The following is an 18,898-nucleotide window of genomic DNA, read 5'->3' on the forward strand; positions in this document are numbered from 1 at the left end:
TATTGTTTGGAAAAATCGCTGCAATTACCATCACCAATGCCTCAACCTACCTTGATGATAAATCAGCTGTCAAGATCCAATGATTGGTATCGGAAACAACCTATAGCGGCTCCAAAACGATCGGTCCTGGAGGTTGCTAGCTAATCAGAACATCGGCGGCCTGACTTCGCCATAACAATAGGTTATGTTGACTTGCTCGGTCTTGCATGTTGCCATGGCAAATGAAAACTTTTTTTTTTTTTTTTTATAAATAGGTCACCAAAAACGTGGTCCCCCCCCCCACAATAACTTCGAATGTAATCTTTCACTGTTTACGAGGCACTAAATCTCTAGCAATAGGTGGAAGATGTTTACGGAGTGAAACCCAAACCACATTTTTATACAACTGTCAAAAAATATTTTTTAACCCCTTTGGTGCTGCGCTTCCCCAGAATTGTTTTTATTATAATCAAACACGAACAACCAAAAAAACACAAACTGCGCATGCTTCAACTTCGTTGGCAGCAGTCGCTGCCTATATTTAAATGTTTTACTTGTTAGGGGAAAGAGACAAAGAAAAACAAACATGACAATAATGAGTCACTGGTAAAAGCCTGTACCTCATCTCAATCATCAGATCCTCGAGCATCACAGAGGTGCAATCCCCATAGAAACGGACATAAAACTGACTGGGCGAACTCACGCTTTCTACAAACACACAGACAAAGGAGTTTTCCTCCCGCTCTGGTGGCTTGTAGAGATTTCCATCCTGTATAGCATCTGGTGGAATCTCAAATTCTGGTGAACACTGGATCTCCTTGACCTGTATAAATGACAACAAACTGTAAAGTAAGGCCTACTATCTTTTCATAAAACTTATTTTTGTACATTTTCCCCTACCCCGCCCCCCCATCTCCTATAGTTTTTCTCAATGGGGAGAGTTGAACTTCATCGCCACAAATGTCATTAATTTAATATCTTGGTCTGACCAGAAGATTCCTTGGTCTCCTTGGATGATGAAAGGAGAAAACCGGCCCCAGTTTTCCTTTCCCTTTTCAGACAATCAAGATTAGTAAACACTGAGTGGCCTTTTAAGCAAGGACTCCCAGACTCTACCTTTCGGTTATCAGGCTCTCTGATTCAGAGTTCAACACTTTACCCTAGTTACTTGAACCTATTGGCTGTATGTCCAGCCCATTACCTCCGTGACTACTGAGATCTGGCTGCAAGTAAAACAATATATCCCTAGAATTATTGGACTAGGAATCAAATGCTATAACCACTGGAATTATGCCCCCCAAATCTAATTTGTTTGGATTACTGAAAACAGATCCAATAATTTCACAATTATTCATACATTACAAAATAAACATTGGTCCCACAGCTGAGAAAATGGAGTGAATAATATAGTAGAATTGCAGATTATTAAGGTCAAGGCCCTAGACTGCTGGTCAGAAACTGTTAATAACTTTCTAGTTTCTTTTTGGAGCTGGGAGATCTCACTACAACCAAGCAGCTTACACGGAGTGAGGTAAAATTTACACAAGCTTTAAGAGTGGCCTCTGTCAGTTGCGTACAACACTGTCACCTGAAATCACTTTTAAGTTCACAGTTCAGCTGCCAGCCCTTAAAGCTAGAAATGGTTGTAGGTCTGGAATTTCCTGCGTATGTGCGCCCGGAGACAAGCAGCCGGGGCGCAAAGCAAATACGTGTATAATTATAATACGCTCAAATAGCAATCTTTTACGACGTCTAGCGATCCCTCTGCCTGAATGCATCCACGCTCACAATGGCCCTGCCCCTAGTTTACAGAACCTTGTATGCTAGTTTCCTGCAATTGTGCTTGCTCAGAGGATCGCTTCAAATTATCACAGACTTTCAGGCACCCAGAGTCACCTGAAGCAGGTGCAAATCAGCTGCTCCAGGAAGCATTGAAGCCATTCTCATCCTGTTAATGCAGAGAGCCATTTTCCAGTCCTTTTGAGAAATAAAAATGGGTCTTTAGCTCGCTCTACCCTGCCTGCTATTATAATGAGGTAGGGGGGGGGACAGGAGGCCCAGAGAGTGAAGCACCACCAGCGGAGACAGCACCCCACACGCAAGTATCGAAGAGTGTATAGGCTTTGATTGACAGTCCTGATGTCTGCATCCTATGAAGGAGATCCTGAGCTGCCTCTTGTAGCCTGCTGTGTACAGGTGGTACCGTGCCTGCAGTTGGAAGGCCTGAGCCACAGCTGGTGCTGCCACCCAGAGAGGTGGAAGCTGCGACAGGCAGTTGGACCACACCAGTGCCTTTCCACTTCATCCTCAGCCCCAACCATCAGCCTGATGGCTGGCATGCTGGCAGTCGTCAGACTGGCACAGCCTAAATAAGAGACTGGAAGCCATGATTCATCACGTCCTCCAGTCAGTCACCCAAAGCCTCAAGAGCAAGAGGTCTAAGCTTCCATCAAGGTGGAATCCCCGACTGCTCTCTTGCTGTATCCTGCTGAGGAAGCTGCTGTGTGTCCCAATGCACAGGCTACCTGTGCGTAGTTGGTGCTGAACATTGCAGAAGGCTCAGATACCATATCTGCCAGCCACCTATGCGATGTTGGTGCTGAGCATTACAGCAGACTCAGAAACCATACCCGCAAGAAGCTCCATGTTACTGCTGATGGATGCCAGAGTCCTCATGCCCCTCTGATGCTCCACCAGCAGGCGCCTCTTCAGGCCTGCAGCCAGAAAGTCAGGCTCCACTGACTCAGTAGTCCGCGGCCACCTTCACACTCAGCGTCTCCCGCTCCCTCTTCCTGGCAGTCTTCTCCTGTAAATCAGACATCTGTGAGAAGAGAAAGATTTGAGACAATGGAGACTCTCTACAGAATGATTTAAATGAGTTAATAAAAAATCTTTGACAGGGACTTGTGTGCTACTTACCTTGCACGCCCCAGCCTCACTAAGGAAATTTCCAAAACCCCCTTGACTTTTCTAGTCCTTCACCCTTGAGGTCACATTGGGTATGTTCCAATTATGTTCAAACCATGCTATTTATGCCCATTGTACATTTGTGCATATGCTAATGAGATTGCCAAGATATTTGAGCAAAACTTGGCTTCACCAGAATGGGCGGAGAAATGGGTGTAATTTTGGGACAACTTCCAGGTTGCACACCCGCAGGAAATTCCAGGCATTGGAGTGCTAACAGGACATGAGGGATTGAGGAATAATAATAAGTGGAGATAAAATTTAAATTGGATAATTTTAATCTTTACCGTTTCCACCTTAATCGTTTTATTAAGGGTCTTTTCAGGCTCCCTACAGTCTGCAATAATTGCATTTTTCCAATCTGCAGATGGCAATGCGTTGATTTTGTTGAGTTGTGATTCCTCTTGCTCTAGAAAAAGGAGACATTAAAAAATTGAATTCATGGTATTAAAGTATTTGTATTGGAGAAAATTAAAAAGATTTACCAATACCAATCTACTATGGTAAATCTTTTATTTTATAAAATAAAATAATCCAGCCCCACCTAGAGTACTGTGTGCAATTCGGGTCACCATACTGCAGTGGGTATATCTTGGCATTAAAAGGCACAGCAAAGGGAAACTAAATTAATACCTTGGATTAGGTACCTGAGATTGAGGAGAGGTTCCAGAAACTAGGACTGTTTACATAGGAGAAAAGACCGCTCAGGAGCGATTGACATATTCAAGCTTCTAAGGGGTATAGATAAATTGAACCCTAATAATATGTTTGACGATCACAAATTCTACAAGGAGCAATAACACATGCTCAAGAGGGAAGGTGACCAGACAATTTAAAATTAACTACACAGAAAGTTGTGACTGTATGAAACAGACTGCCTGGGGTGGCAATGGTAGTGGATAGTGCTGGTAAATTCAGGAGAAAATTAGATAGATATTTGGCAGAGAAAGGAATTAAGGGGGAATGGGAGCTAGGATACAGCTGGTAGAGTGACACTAATCCCTTTATCAACACTGCCACTGTAAGAAGGTACTGAATGAAACATCAGGTATTTTCCATGGTTATGGGAGGGAAAGAGGAAGGAAAATCTGATGGCCAGTTGCACTGTATGTTTTCACAAGCCTATTAATACCCACCTACATATATAACATCTTTCAAGGCCTCAAGGTTATCTTCTAAAGGTATGCGTTAAAAGGAGATTTAGAGAAGAATGGAGAAAAGCAAGTTTATTTCATTTTTAAGAAACACAAAAAGATTGCAGGAATCCAACACATAATGGCTCAGAATTTGCAGTCAGTGGCGAAGCAAAGGCATCCGCCACTGGCCCGGAAATAAGCTTTGCACAAAGATCCCGATCTCTGTCGAGAAATTCGGGTTTTCTGACATGCACAGCCTGTGGAGAAGCAGTGAATGACAGACCGCAACTTCAGGATTTCCGCGTTAGGCTGCGCATGCACTAAATCCTAACGTTGTGGTCAGTTTCAAAGGCGAAATGACGGCAAACACTGCCAGTTTGCGGTCATCTGGACCGCAAATTCTGGGCCGATGACTGTGACCTCAGGAATTCATAGGGAATTTGTGGGATTTGCTTTCACCTAAAGATGAACATCTTACAACTAAACAGAAAATAAATTGAGCTTGATTAGCCTTTTACTTTGAAGCGACTTGCAGTGCCGGATGTCAAAGACTAGCCAATCCTGATTTAGGGAGTCACGTTCCACATAGAAGATATCACTTAAGGCACCAACAAGTTCAGTCACACTACAGAAGCCCAGCTCCTTTAAGGGAAGTTCCACTCCAAAAATATTCTGAAAATCAAGAAAAGTACATTTTTTACATTAAGACATTTACCTACTGTTACTTGGAAGTAGTTTGCTCACTAGATATCTAACAGGATACTGAAACTACATTGAGGATCTCCAAGAAATATTAGATTTGCCACCATAGGTCTTTCTTCCTGCCACCCCCCCCCACAAAGGTAACATTCAATCTATTCACACAAGTTGAATTTCCCATCTTCTGTGGATGAGGAAGGCTAAGGCAAAGATTTACTTAGCATAATTTCAGTATCAGGTTTGGTGATCTGCGTCATAAACAGTTGGTTAAGGTCAGTTAGGACAACAGGAGAAAAGTGTGAAAAGCAGCTAACATTGCTTTTGACAAATGACATAGTGATGTGTGTAATTTCATCCAATACAAGAGACCTTTCTATGCATATATTCGTATTAAAAAGAATTCAGCTGGTTCACACCTGTGGGCGCAGTGCCCAGACAAGTTTCAGATTGGAGATTGACTATCAGAAGAATTTCTTTCTTGCTCCAAAACTGCCAGGATAAGCAAAGCAATTCTATTCCACAGAAGGGAATGAAGATAAAATTCTGTAAAATGCAGAGGCAAAGTCCTGTGGATACTAGTTAAAAGAAAATAATAAAATATACTTTAAAAAATACAATTCAGTATTCAATATTACTTAAAACAATGTTGGAATCCATTGCAAAAATGTCAAGGATGGAAAGTTTCTATGAAACAGATCTATTTGGCTAAAAGGGCACATTCCAGAGATCTCACTAAAAACATCTTTTGACACTAAAGTAGCAGTTCTGATTTGTTAGGAATGTTGACACAATTTAGCAAGTATACTTCAGTAAAGTGTAGAGAATGTTGGTCATGAACAAACAACCCTTTCAACCAATTACAGGAAACTTTCGTTTAACCGGAGGTTAAAAGTCCGGAAAGCTCTATCTACCGGCAAAATTCAGGAGCCGTTTTCTATAGGTTTTTTTTTTTTTACTTCTCGTTGCTTTTTTTCACCCCCCCCCCCGCCCCCCAAAGGTCAGGCTCTGCAAGGTCTGTAGCTAAGCAACAGCTTCAGCTAGAGACGCTTGCAGCTGCAGCTGACTGTTTTGAAGCTGTTGCTAAGCAACAGGGTTTGTTGATTCACACGGAGCTGAAAAGCTCTGTATGTTTCAACATTAGGGCTGGATTATACAGCAGTTTTGATCTAACGGCACCAGCTCGGTCCCGTCAGTGCCGGATACCAGAAAGTTTCCTGTATCATGTAAAAAATTCTGTTAATATGCTTCATTGAAATAGGTTAACCCATAGCTTTCTCAAATAAAAACAGAAAATGCTGGAAATACTCAGGTGGTCAGGCAGCATCTGTGGAGCAAGAAACAGAGTTAACGTTTCAGGTTGATGACCTTTCGTCAGAACTGGAAAATGTTAGAGATGTAACAGGTGTTAAGCAAGTAAGAGGCAGGGAAAGGGGGGGGGGGTGGGGAGGAAAGAACAAAAGAGAAGGTCTGTGATAGGGTGGCAGGCAGGAGAGATTAAATGACACAAGCAAAAAGATTAAATGACAAAAGGGATGATGGGCCCAGATGAAAGGAGATGGTAATGGGACAAGTAAAGAAACAAAAGATGGGTTCAGGGAAGGTAAATGGGAATAGCAGAATCATCAACAGCTGCCGTCTGAAAAAAATGGGGGCAGAGGTCATGATCTGAAATTGTTGAACTCCGTGGAGAGTCCGGAAAGTTGTAAAGTGTCTAATCGGTAGATGAGGCACGGTTCCTTGAGCTTCTGCTGAGCTTCATTAGCACAGTGTCGAAGACTGAGGACAGAGAGGTCAAAGTGGGAGTGGGGTGGAGAATTAAAATGACAGGTCACCGGAAGCTCGGGGTCACGCTTGCGGACTGAACGTAAGTGTTCCACAAAGTGATCACCCAATCTGCGTTTGGTCTCCCCAATGTAGAGGAGACCGCATCGTGAGCAGATAATACAGTATACTAAATTGAAAGTACAAGTAAATCACTTTCATCGGGAAGGAGTGTTTAGGGCCCTGGACGGTGGGAAGGGAGGACGTAAAGAGGCAGATGTTGGATCTCCTGCACTTGCACGGGAAGGTGCCATGGGATGGGGAGTTGGGGGTGATTGAAGAGTGGACCAGATGTCGCAGAGAGAACAGTCCCTTAGGAATGCTGAAAGGGGAGGGGATGGGAAGATGTGTTTGGTGGTGGGATCATGCTGGAGGTGGCGGAAAATTATCCATTGAATGTGGAAGCTGGTGGGGTGGAAGGTGAGGACAAGGGGAACCCTATCGTGGTTCTGGGAGGGAGGGGAAGGGGTGAGAGCAGAAGTGTGGGAACTCGAATGGACACGGTCGAGGGAACTGTCAAAGACGAGGGGGGATTCTTGGTTGAGAGAAAAGGAAGACATATCAGAAGCACTGGTATGGAAGGTGGCATTGTTTTCTCGTTCTTGTACACGGATGCACATTTTGTTCACACATTTATGACTCTTGGAGTTACCTTGAATTCCATAGGGAGTTTGGTTGCCAGTAACCCATCAGGTCTTTGTGCTACTGTCTAAATTAAAGACAGGATAGATCCATCAGAAACCACATGCAGGACTAAACTTCTAACACTTTTATATAAAAAAAAAAAAAAAATGCTTTCTATTCCCTTGGTCGTGGTTAAACTAATAAACTAATCTGATGTCAGTTAAACTTGTAGCTAAAGGTCTCCATTTAATAATAATGGCATAGAATTCAAAACTTCACATCAATTACAAATCAATTTAAAAGAAAAATCTGCTTAAAACCAGTCAGTGGCATAAGAGCAGAAGAGACCAGGAACATTTGAGCTGTATCAGAAACTACTGCAAATCTTTCACTATAATAAATTTTCTACCCCCAAAAATGGGTGCTTCATATATTATATATAGGAACCAATATTTATTGAATTACTTGACGTGCAACATATGAATTAAACTGCAACAAGCAATGGCAAAAATAGTGAAAATGTAAAATTAACTTTTTTTTGAAACTCAAATTCATAGCCATCAGATTTGAAGATTATGCACGTTGGCACTAAGTCAGGCTCATTGATCATGTAGCAACTATCATGTTGCCCCAGGTGAAATGATTTTCACTTCCATCCATCCAGCAATTCCTGAAGCTATTCACAATCATCTGCGGAGCCTGAACACACATCTACTGCATGGTATCTTCCAGCAGTGAAAGTGATTGAGCCAGTCATCCAATTATTCCACTTTAATTGCAGAGTATCTTCCATCGGTTTATTCACCGCTACATTCAGTGGCCCCAACACGAGAGTCATTCCTGGGAGTACTTTATTTGTAGCTTTTTCTTGACAGAAGTTATTCAACAGCACATGAATAAATCCAGGACAAATCATATAAACATGGAGGACAAGATCTTTTCAATCCAGCTGGCTGGAGTTCAAAATTAGAATACACAGTCCACTATCTATATTCCTACATTGATTTGCTTACCAAATGACTGTCCAACTCTCTTAAAATGATTATTGTTTGCAACCTCAATAACTTCCCTGTGCAGTCCATTCCAAACATTCATCACCCTCTGAAATAGCTTTCGGATCTGTCTGTCCACCTTCTCTCTCTCTCTCTTGTGGAGCTTCATCTTCTGCCTCCGCACTGCAAATCTCAGTACCATGGTAAACAGTTTTTCAGGGTTCAACCAGTTATTACCCTTAAAGATCTTGAACACCTCAGTCATTTCTTCTCTGGGGCAAGTAAACTCAGCTTCTGTAGTCTTTCTCTGTAACTCAGGTGCCTGATGCCAGGCATCAGCTGTTTAGTCCTTTGCTGCAGCTTTTCCAGTACCATAATATCCTTCCTGTAATATGGCAATCAGAAATGCAGACAGTACCCCAGATGGTACTGTAGCAAGACCCACCAGTATCACATCCTGTGATTTGTGTTCTATTCCAACGTAATATACAAGCTAACATTCATAAGTGGAAATTATATGTTCTTGGGGCATGCTGAAAGTGAGTGTACTCTGATCAGATTTTCCAATACAGGGCATTTTGAAAGTGTATTTTTTGCACTCCTGAAATAAAAATATTTGAATAAAATCATTGAAACTGGGTTTGCTTCCTTTCCAAACAGGAGTTTCTATGTGTCTGGTGTGTGTGTCAGCCATTAGGCTCCCAAAAGCTTGGATGCTTTGAACACGATGTCCTTCTATTTATGCAGTGATATAGCTTTAATTCAGAGTTTGGTCATGGTGACCCCAACTTCATCTTGCTGTTTCTCACTGACTCATATCAACAAGATTCCCTTCAAATCTAGAAAAACTGCTCAAACATGCTTTTCCCCACAGAATGCACTGGGGGACTTTTAACGCCCATCTTACTCTAGAAAAAAAAGGCTTTTCTTTAAAAATGGAAAAGGAAAATGAGCCAAAAACAAAAATTCTTTGGTGAAAACTAAATAATATTCCCAGCAACCAGAATGTCATTAACTGCAGCACCAAGTGGATCAAGGGGGACAGAAACCAGATGGTACAGGGGCAAATCATACAATAGACATTACCCACCCTCTTCAACAATCAAAGTTTTATTTTTGCAAGAGTTGCTCTAGCAAATGTCTAACCAAACTTTCCCCACCTCCCTTAAGATGAGCAGGAAATGACAACCAGCCTATCACATCTGTTCCATGGGCAGTCTCTGAAACCATGTTGGAGCTGCAAACCAATATTTTAATTTTGTTACATAGGGTTTTATATTTGACTGCGTGTTTAATATACTGTTCTATAATACAAGAGTAACTGTAACTCCCCAAAGCCTTTCCACCATCTACAAGGCTCAAGTAAGGAGTGTGATGGAATACTCTCCACTTGCCTGGATGAGCACAGCTCCAACAACACTCAAGAAGCTCGACACCATCCAGGACAAAGCAGCTTGCTTGATTGGCACCCCATCCACCACCTTAAACATTCACTCCCTCCACCACCAGCGTACCGTGGCTACAGTGTGTACCATCTACAAGATGCACTGCAGCAACTCGCCGCTTCTTCGGCAGCACCTCCCAAACCCGCGACTTCTTCCACCTAGAAGGACAAGGGGAGCAGGCGCATGGGAACACCACCACCTCCAAGTTCCCCTCCAAGTCACACACCATCCTGACTTAGAAAGTATATCGCCGACGCTTCATTGTCGTTGGGTCAAAATCCTGGAACTCCCTCCCCAACAGCACTGTGGGAGCACCTTCACCAGACTGCAGAGGTTCAAGAAAGCGGCTCACCACCACCTTCTCACGGGTAACAAATGCTGGCCTTGCCAGCGACGTCCACATCCCATAAACGAATAAAAAAAAAGTCCCTACTTAAAAAACCTACCAGACAAAACATAAAAGCAGTGTTTTCATGCCTTTTGCTGCACTGCTCTTGTCAGTACAAATGGAAAACACCAAGGAAGATGTTGTTCTGTAGCTTTAAACTTTAAGGTCAAGTGTCCCCACCCATGACGATTTTCAAAATATCTACGATTCAAACTGACCACCACATGGTTTAACACAAATATATACACCTCTCCTTGCTCCCCATCCCCCAAAAAGTGAAACAATGTTCAATTTCTACTTACAAACAGAATTTTCTCCTTCACTTTTGAAGGAATGGTCCCTCCGACCCCTTTATCGACAAGTACTGTCCTCAGGTCTTCTAAAAGCTTGAACACAAAAAAGTACGGGTTGACAACTTGCCATTTCAAACCGTCAATTGAAAAACAGAGATGAAGCCAGTAAATGAAACTGCCTCTTCCCAGTTACACCAGGACACCAATCAGCACATTGATGACAGGCAGCCTATGACTTTCCCAACTGTCAGTTACAGTTGGCCACTGGTCAGCCTACTTTCAGCAGAAGCAATTAAGCCGTTCACTTGCCTCCACCCATTTAGTTAAGATGACATAGCCGTGGTAAATTCCTTTGATGTAGTTTGCTCTCCATATCCCAAGGAACTGGCCATTATTCAATGAGGGAAAAAAATCAGAGACATGGTCACTAGCATTTCTTTAACATACTCACTAAAAACATATTTTTTCCACTGTAGTGGTCTTTTAAGAGTCTCATCTGGAGGTCTGAAGGGACAGCTGAAATCCAGAATTATGCTGAGCAAGATTTCTGTTCAGTAGTCTATGCTCTCGGACATCAGCAGCAGACTGTTGAAGTAATTTTTCAAATTATCCAATGTACCTGAAATGCCACGATCTTCAGCTGAAGAATGTAGGTAAATACTTACAGGCAAGTTATTCTACCACAACTTCATTGATACAAAGCAGTTTTGGGAGAGCATCAACATATCTATTATATATATTAAAAATGTGGAGTGGGTCGCAGCATTCCATCTCAAAATACACTGAAAACTATGTCAGGATTTATCAATGTGAAACCCTATTTTAAAAGTGTCAACATTAACCTGCAGTACCAGTTATGGCTATAAGTGGTGCTGTGAAAAGCGATTTTAAGCATTAAACTGTCAGGTCACATTAGCCAAAAGACTAAAAAATTCCTACTGCGCAGTCTTGATGTGAGTGAGCATTAAGTCTCCCACCATGCCCACCAGGTGTTCTTCCAGGAATGTGTTTCCCTCAAGCCATAAATGGGGCTGGATTGAAAGCAGGCTTTAAGTTGCAAGTGAATAGATTCTGAATACGTGGCACTTGGAGAAAGATTAAATAGCCAGTTAAGCCATTCCCTACACGCGAACTATATGCTCACTGCAGTTGAACTGAGTAACACACCCAAATCCCCCCTACTTTTCTTGCAGACGTGTGGCCTCAGGTCTATTATCTCTGGCAGCGTGCACGACAGGATATTGTCGCATAGCTATTGGTGCCGCATCCAAAAGCTGAAGTGCGTGGTATGCGGACAACAGATGAACTCCGTTAATTATGTGATTCCACCCACTTGCAGACCTTCCTGTCCTGGTCCTTGGAATTGGCTGATTTTACTCTCATCTCTCCCCATCCCATGTTTTAAGGCTTATGAACGACCAAACAGAGAAGGCATCGGTGGGTTTCCTGCCCGCAAGTGGTCAAAGAAAGGAGGCTTCAGGTGGAGTGATACAAGAGGCCCATAAGTGGGTGCAAGAGAATTTCCACAGCCCAGTTGGGAGAATTTTCTAGCCTTTGTGCTGGCCCCTCCTCCCTCCTGAGTAAGTTTCCAAGCTCCCTCCCAGATTGTTTTCTGCCCCCCACATCCGTTCGCCTGTTGCCTTCCCCTTAACTTTCCATTCACTTCCCCATTTGCCCTTTTCCTCCAACCTCTCCCTGTTCTCATCCTTTCCTCTCCTAACACTTGGTCAGTCTGCATTAAAAGGCAATCTTCCTGGCAATCCCCACTGCTGAAATGGAGCACTGGCCCATGCCCCTCCCCAGTTAAAAGATTGTGACGGACTACCAGACCCCCACCTCTCTGAACAAGTTAGCCTCCTCCCTGCTGGATGTATCTCTCTCAAATCCCTCCTGATCTCACTCTTGCTGCCCTTACTTCATCTATCTTCCTGCTGCCTATCCCAGTCTCAATCTATCTACACTGAGAATGAGACACATAGATGCACAAGAGAAAAGACAGAAGGAATCATCAAAACAAAGACAGGCAAGAACACCACAGGAAAATCGACCAGTAATAAATTTAAATCCTTGAGTTGGTCATGCGGTCACATGCCCGGTACATTTAAATCAATGGGTAATGCTGGAACAGTCATATATTATTTTTACTTGCTCCAGAGATGGGCTATGGCCTCAATCTGCTGCACCAAATGCAACTAAAAGACAAAATATGCTGGAAATACAGACCAGGTCAGTCAGCATCTGTAAAGAGAAAATACAGGATATGATGCTTCAGGTGTGTATCCTTCATCAGAAAGGTTGTGATGAGGGCATGCACCCAAAATGGAACAAATGCTGATTGAAATCTGTGCATTTTCTTCTTTGTAACATTTAGATTTGCAGCATCCGTTTTCTTTTTAATTTTTCAGTTTACAGACATGCCATTACTCAGACTGTGTGGTTCACTATACAAGGTTTCTTGTAACTGTGCACACCTCCAGTTGTCACGCTTATTTACTTCCTATCTCATAATTTTAAATCATAGGAGTAGACCATTCAGCCCTTCGAGCCTGCTCCACCATCCTATTAGATCATGACTAATTTGTACTTCCATTTACCTGCCTTTGTTCCATATCCCTTAATGCCCTTACCTAACACAAATCTGCCGATCGGGCTTGAAAATTTCGATTGACCCGGCGGAGTGGTGGTGAGTGTTTCAAAATTCCACTTCCCTTTGTGTGAAAAAGTACTTACGAATTTCACTTCTAAGTAGCCTAGTTCTAAATTTTATTATGTGGTGCAAGTCACTCAGGTCTGTCCATTTTAGTTTTTATCCATTTCTTTTAATCTTTTTAATTTTATATATTTATTTTCATAAATAACAGCATATATAAGTGACTACACTTCAAAAGTTATTAATTGGCTGTATACACTTGAAGTCATGAAAGGCACTATATATTAATGCAAATTCTTTATATCTTTAAGTCTCTTGCTGCTGTCTCATGCCCTACCCTGCACCGCACCCATCTGGCACCCTACTGGTCTCTGCAGCCTCTTTTGATCTTCCCCCACTGTTCCGACGCTACTCTACTGCCTGTTGTGCCACACATGCTAGCTCTCCTCTCTGTCCGGCTCTGCTGCTCCACCTTTTCAGTCACCCTGCCCTCACTGCTCCTATCCTGCTCTCTCGCTTCTGCATTCACTGCTGGCCTTCATCTAATGCCATTGCTGCCTGCTCTCCCGCCCCACTATTGCTATACCCTTTGCCTCCTCTGGGACCCTGCCTCCTCCACTGGCCTCTATTTTCACCAGGCTCCTGCTCTTCCATCCCACACTCTTCTGATCCTTTGCCACTCATGGTACTTGCTCCCAGCCTTTGCTTCTGTCTGCCTCCTCACCCTCTCTGCTTGTCTTTCTGCCATCTCAGGTACTGCCTCTCGCTGCTGATCTCAACCACATCCTATTCTCAAATGTTCCCCATCTGCCCCTCTACCTTTCTCCTGGCCTTGCATGGGCCACACTGACCATTTGACTTTTTTTTCCCCCCCAGTTACATGCTCTGCCCTTCAGCCTACCTCCTGCTGGTATCCTAGGCATGTCATTACTTTTACACCTTTTCTGGTCTGCCCATCCCAAGGCAACAGAAATCCAACAATGGAAGAAGAGATTGGTGAGGGGGAGATAGTGAAGAGTGGTCGACTGGGACACATGGTTTCACAGACACACAAGTACAAGATCGGAGACACAGGGAACAGAGATAAACCTTATACATCAAAGGAGGCAACAAATAAAAAAACCCAACATAAAACATCAGAAATTGAGAAAATACTGCACAGATCAAATCCAAAAAAAAACATTACAAAGAAAGCTATGTCATAGGTATGCAAAAAAGAGAGGGACAAGAATAGATTGCAAAGATGTCCTGGAGAGATCACCGGAAAGACAAATGGTCAGAAAAAAATGACAGAGTGAGACAGACACTTAGATCATGACTAAGGAACCAAGATCATGGATGAAAATAAAAACCAATTATCATGGAGGGAAAGACATTGTGCAAACACTTCATGGAACATCGGGGGAGGGAGAAAGGAAGCGAGACATCAACAACTTGCATTTACATAGTGCCATTAACGTAGCAAAACGTCCCAAGGTACATCAGGGTGAGAGTGAGACATACTTTTTGTGATCTTTAAAACACAACTATTAACTTGACAAAATTGTACGACACAACTCAGTTATTTTAGTCCATTTCCAGGTTAAAAAGGATAAGCAAGCATTCTACTGACAATGCTAGTATGAGGTTCATAAAGGTAGTCTGGGATCACTCATTCATAACGTGACTTTCCTGTGTGGGGAAAACACCCAATCTCTGCTCTGCAACTAGATGGATAACTAATCGTATGAGGAACTGCTTTCCTCTGTGGGACAGCACATTGAAGCTCAACACGCAAAATATAAATGATATCATCCAATATTCTTACAATGACCAAATAGATGCAGACCTTTTTCAAACCTCCATCAAAGTACTCTGGGTCTGGAACAGGATCTGGTACATTCACTGGACTCAAAGGTGACACAATTGGTTTTTCTGTGGGTGGTTTGCTGGGGTTCGGTAGCACTGTTATCACCTTTGACTGGACTTGATTGTTCTGAATTAACTGATTTGGCGGTTTACCTAGATCGATATAAAACATAATTAGATGGTGAAATTTGTATCAGCATCTGGAAGAGCAAACTGCAGCTGTATGACAGAATGCATCAGTGTAGATTTCCATCCACTCCAAGTAATATAACCTGGCATCCTGAGTCTACCACAGCAATTGTGGTTACTATGTGATTCTTTGACAAGATGCTTGATTTCAACAAGCTGAACTAAGAGAAAAGGCCTGGTTTCTAAGTAGCACTTAAGACAACCCACAATTTATTAATGCTTTGGCAAGTCAGCTAAGGAGCAGTATTAACCCGGGGGGGGATTTTAACCCCCAAAAAACAGGTAAGTTGGGATCGGGTGGGAGGTTGAAGAGTTAAAAAAACTGAATCCTGATCCCAACCTGCCCACTTCTGGTTTTAATGGAGGCGGGAAGGGGGCGGGCAGCCAACCCACTCCCAGGAGGCAGGCTGCCCATTTAAATATTATAATGAGGCTGTCATGCCTCATGGTGATCCACCATTTCAAATTTAACTCTGGCTGGTCGGGTTTCGTGGGCCTTGGGGAACCTGCCAGCTAAAGGGAGACAAGGACTGCTGGTTCCAGGTGGTAAGTGCCTTTACACTTACCTGTTGGATCCAGCGTCCCTGCCTCACCACTCCCCTCTCCGAGGCCTCCGATCTCCCCCCCCCAGCTCCGAGCACCCCAGATCCTCCTCTGGCCTCTCCTCTTTGCAGCCGAGTGCGGCCTAGCCCACCCAACAGCCAGCCAGCCTCTCCATTTGGCTGGCTGCAGGCAGGAAACAGAACTATGAAATGTTAATCAGGCCCAGCTGTTAAATTCGGCAGGGCCTGCGGGAACCCCCGTTCTCCCAGGTTTCACAACTGCTTTCTAGCACCCCCTCCCCCACCCGCCTCCAGATTAAAATTCCAGCCAACATTTATGAACTCCATCATTTACTCTCCTGAATGCATGAACATTTGAAGGGATGGACTAACAAATTGGTAGAAATTAAGAATTCTTTAAGCTTTAAAGAAAGTAAAAGAAACCACATTTAAATTAAAAGGTAATTTACTGTTTAAAAGTAAGTGTAAGGAAGTAGTTCTCAACTAAAAACCCACCTTGCTTTAGCGGACTTTCTCTACTTCTGTTTAGCAATAGCAGGGAACCCCAGCGTGTCTGTTGGATGTCAATATCATCTGCAGCTGCTCTGAGAACTTCCTGTAAGGAGTAAAAGCCGTACCTCGTGTACTGAAATGGCCGTCCATACTTTTTCACAAATGACCTGTCAAAATCAGACAGCAGGACACCACCAAGGAAGGATGCCACCAGCTCTCTAAGTTCACATTTCACTAATGCGGGTAGAACTGGGGTGGTGTTGCACCGCCTGGGCAAGAATGCCTGCTTCTGCGTGAGTTCACACCTAGTTTTTCTCAAGTTACGTTTGGCCTTGGAGGAGACCTTTGCTTTTGCCACCAGCTCTTCAATTCCTTTTGTTGTTTCATTCCCAACCCCTGGAAAAAATTATTTAAAAACAGATTTATCCTCTATGCAAACATGAAAATGATCCAAAAACAAAATATTTCATGATCCATGTAAATCACATCACTACTACACAACACATTACCTTCCCACACCATGTGCAATGGTCTAATGCCATCTGTAAAGTTTGTTTCATCTGAAGATGGACTGTTACATTTATTAACAGTGCTCTTAACATTATTTGTTTATCAAAAAAGACCAACTGTGAAGGTGCCCCAAGGCTGCTCTATAAAAAATATCAAGCTCTTTTCAGTTATAAGCATTTGGCTTTTTAGCTTACATACAAACAAATTAAATGGGTGACAGAAAAACAGTAAGGCTCATCCAAACAATAGTGCAACCACAAACAGTTCACCCAGCCACTTAACGCTATATTCTGCATGAGGTTAAAAAGGAAAGAGAAAAATCAGCAGCCATCTCAGGAAAAATCTTGGGAAATTACTCTTCAACTTCTGAAGACAATCAAGCGCCAGGGGATTGTACTAGCCCATGCCCATCATAATCGCAATTAATTAGCAAGACACACCCTGTAGCTGGAAATGTCTTCTACTTGGGAACTTAAGATGTCACTTAAAACATTGTAGCAACTTCTTACCATGCCTTGGAAGGACGTTGACTGCAAAAAGAAATACTTCCTGGCATCTAACCTAATTCGTTATCTATGGACCGTAAAAGCATACCTGCTTGTACTCCTATCCATTTCAAATAGTCTTCCTAGCTGGGCTGTATCCAACACCTGCATTTGGAAATCTTCAATCTTTGAAATTTTCTTTAAACATATAAATGAAGTAGTAAGAGAGATCCTATGCTAAGGAAACATGGGGCATAGTGGTTGAGAATCTGCTGTGGCATGTAAAGTGCAATGTGGGTGCACTCTTGCAACTTCTCACTTGGTGAATTTCCAGTTTCAACAGGAAACTCAGGGGAAATGGTCACGCTCCCCCAGAGAAGAAAAGACCAGAATATGGGACACTCAGCTATACAGCCGCACTGATAGAGCTTAGAGCAAGTTTCCAGTCTAGCTTTTCAGCCAGAGATGACGCTTAGCATAAAATGACTGTAGATTTGACAGGGGTAGAGAAAGAACAAAAACTTTCCAGATCAATCAGTGCCAAGAATCAGGTTTATTTTGTATATTAAACAAAAGATTCCTGCTTACCTTTCAGAAGGATGCTGCCATCTCCACATGTGTGAATTTTGATAGTATCCGGTATGTTGGCGGCAAGCTCCATAACAGACCTGTAACCTAAAGCACACAGAGGCAGCCGTTTTCCCATCATCCTGGAGTAATCTCTTTCGAGCTCGGCAGGCGTCAGACTATTTTTGGCAGAAATCAGCAGAGACCGCAGCTCCTTCTTTAGCACCTCCAGCAACTTGTCCTGATCTGACATTCTAGCACACTACAATAATCATAAAATATAAATAAATAAAAACGTACACAGAAGAGTCTCTCTCACTTCTCTTAAGTAAAAATACTTATACACTTATAACAGTAATTTGGAGAAAACAGTCTGGTCAGAGGCCGGTTAAGAACTTAAATCAGATCTGTCCATTGAGTTTTTTTAAAAAAGGGGCTTTTAAGTTTTATTTGTCCAGCTTGTGAATCGCCTGTGGTGAATTGGAGGAAATGGTATGTCTTTAAAAGTGGAAATATGAAAATTGAAGATCAACCCAAGAATACCAGTATATTTCACCTCTACAGTGGGAGCTCCCCTAATAGAAAAATTTAGTTGGGGTTACTGTTCATTTTTTATAGGAGAGGTTATTTTTGCACAATAATGCTAAAAATCCATTCTTGTGGTCAAGATTAATGAAGAGGGACAGAACATTAGTCCTTAAATATCTTGAAGTGTTATGACATCCGAATAGAGCTCTGCTACTTTCTCTGTGTATATCTTTGACGTTTGGTTTATTTGGCTGTCTCCTTCCCTCCCCACCACCACCACCACTTCAGACTCTGCCCTTAATCTCACCTCCGCCTTGAACTTGTGGCACAACCGCTCCCTGTTGGAAGCAAGAGGTCCCAGCAATGAATACATCCCAATCTACTTAGTGATTACTGAAGCTGCTCAATAATTAAGAGTTTCTAGTGCTTAATGTAGCTACTTTTCATTTTAATTAAATTTCAAGTTTTATCTATACTTCCAACTCTTTCATTTAACAAAAATAAAAAGGAAATGCCAGGATCAATTTCTTGTCCAGTTAACTGTGTGATTGTGCATCAGGGTGTCAGTTTAAATTCAAAATCTGATTGTCCAGCCAATTACAAGCAGCACTTGGTGGTAACTCAGCCAAGGATGGGAGTACATCTCTCTCTTATTTTTCCCTTGTGGCTTTTTTAAAAATTCACTGTTAATGAACAGTCTGATGTTCCCCTCCCCCCTCTTC

The 18,898-nt window shown here is 42.6% G+C and overlaps 1 protein-coding gene across 5 annotated transcripts in view; it reads right to left on the reverse strand.

Annotated features, from left to right (window-relative positions):
• Window positions 1-18,898, reverse strand: part of LOC147110587 (tudor domain-containing protein 5-like) — a 49,293-nt gene that overhangs the window by 26,776 nt on the left and 3,619 nt on the right. For all 5 annotated transcript variants that reach the window (XM_086000723.1, XM_086000722.1, XM_086000721.1 and 2 more), the window contains exons 2-9: window positions 17,670-17,910; window positions 16,090-16,482; window positions 14,823-14,995; window positions 10,354-10,437; window positions 7,255-7,311; window positions 4,601-4,754; window positions 3,234-3,355; window positions 600-802 (exon numbers count right to left, since the gene is read on the reverse strand). In XM_086000723.1, coding sequence (XP_085856849.1) covers window positions 600-802; window positions 3,234-3,355; window positions 4,601-4,754; window positions 7,255-7,311; window positions 10,354-10,437; window positions 14,823-14,995; window positions 16,090-16,482; window positions 17,670-17,901 — 1,418 coding nt within the window. In that variant the 5' untranslated portion in view covers window positions 17,902-17,910. The remainder of the gene's footprint in view (window positions 1-599; window positions 803-3,233; window positions 3,356-4,600; window positions 4,755-7,254; window positions 7,312-10,353; window positions 10,438-14,822; window positions 14,996-16,089; window positions 16,483-17,669; window positions 17,911-18,898) is intronic.

This window comes from Somniosus microcephalus, chromosome 11 (genome assembly GCF_052327205.1).
Source record: "Somniosus microcephalus isolate GS21.2 chromosome 11, FLI_Smic_1.0, whole genome shotgun sequence".
Classification (NCBI taxonomy): Eukaryota; Metazoa; Chordata; class Chondrichthyes; order Squaliformes; family Somniosidae; genus Somniosus; species Somniosus microcephalus.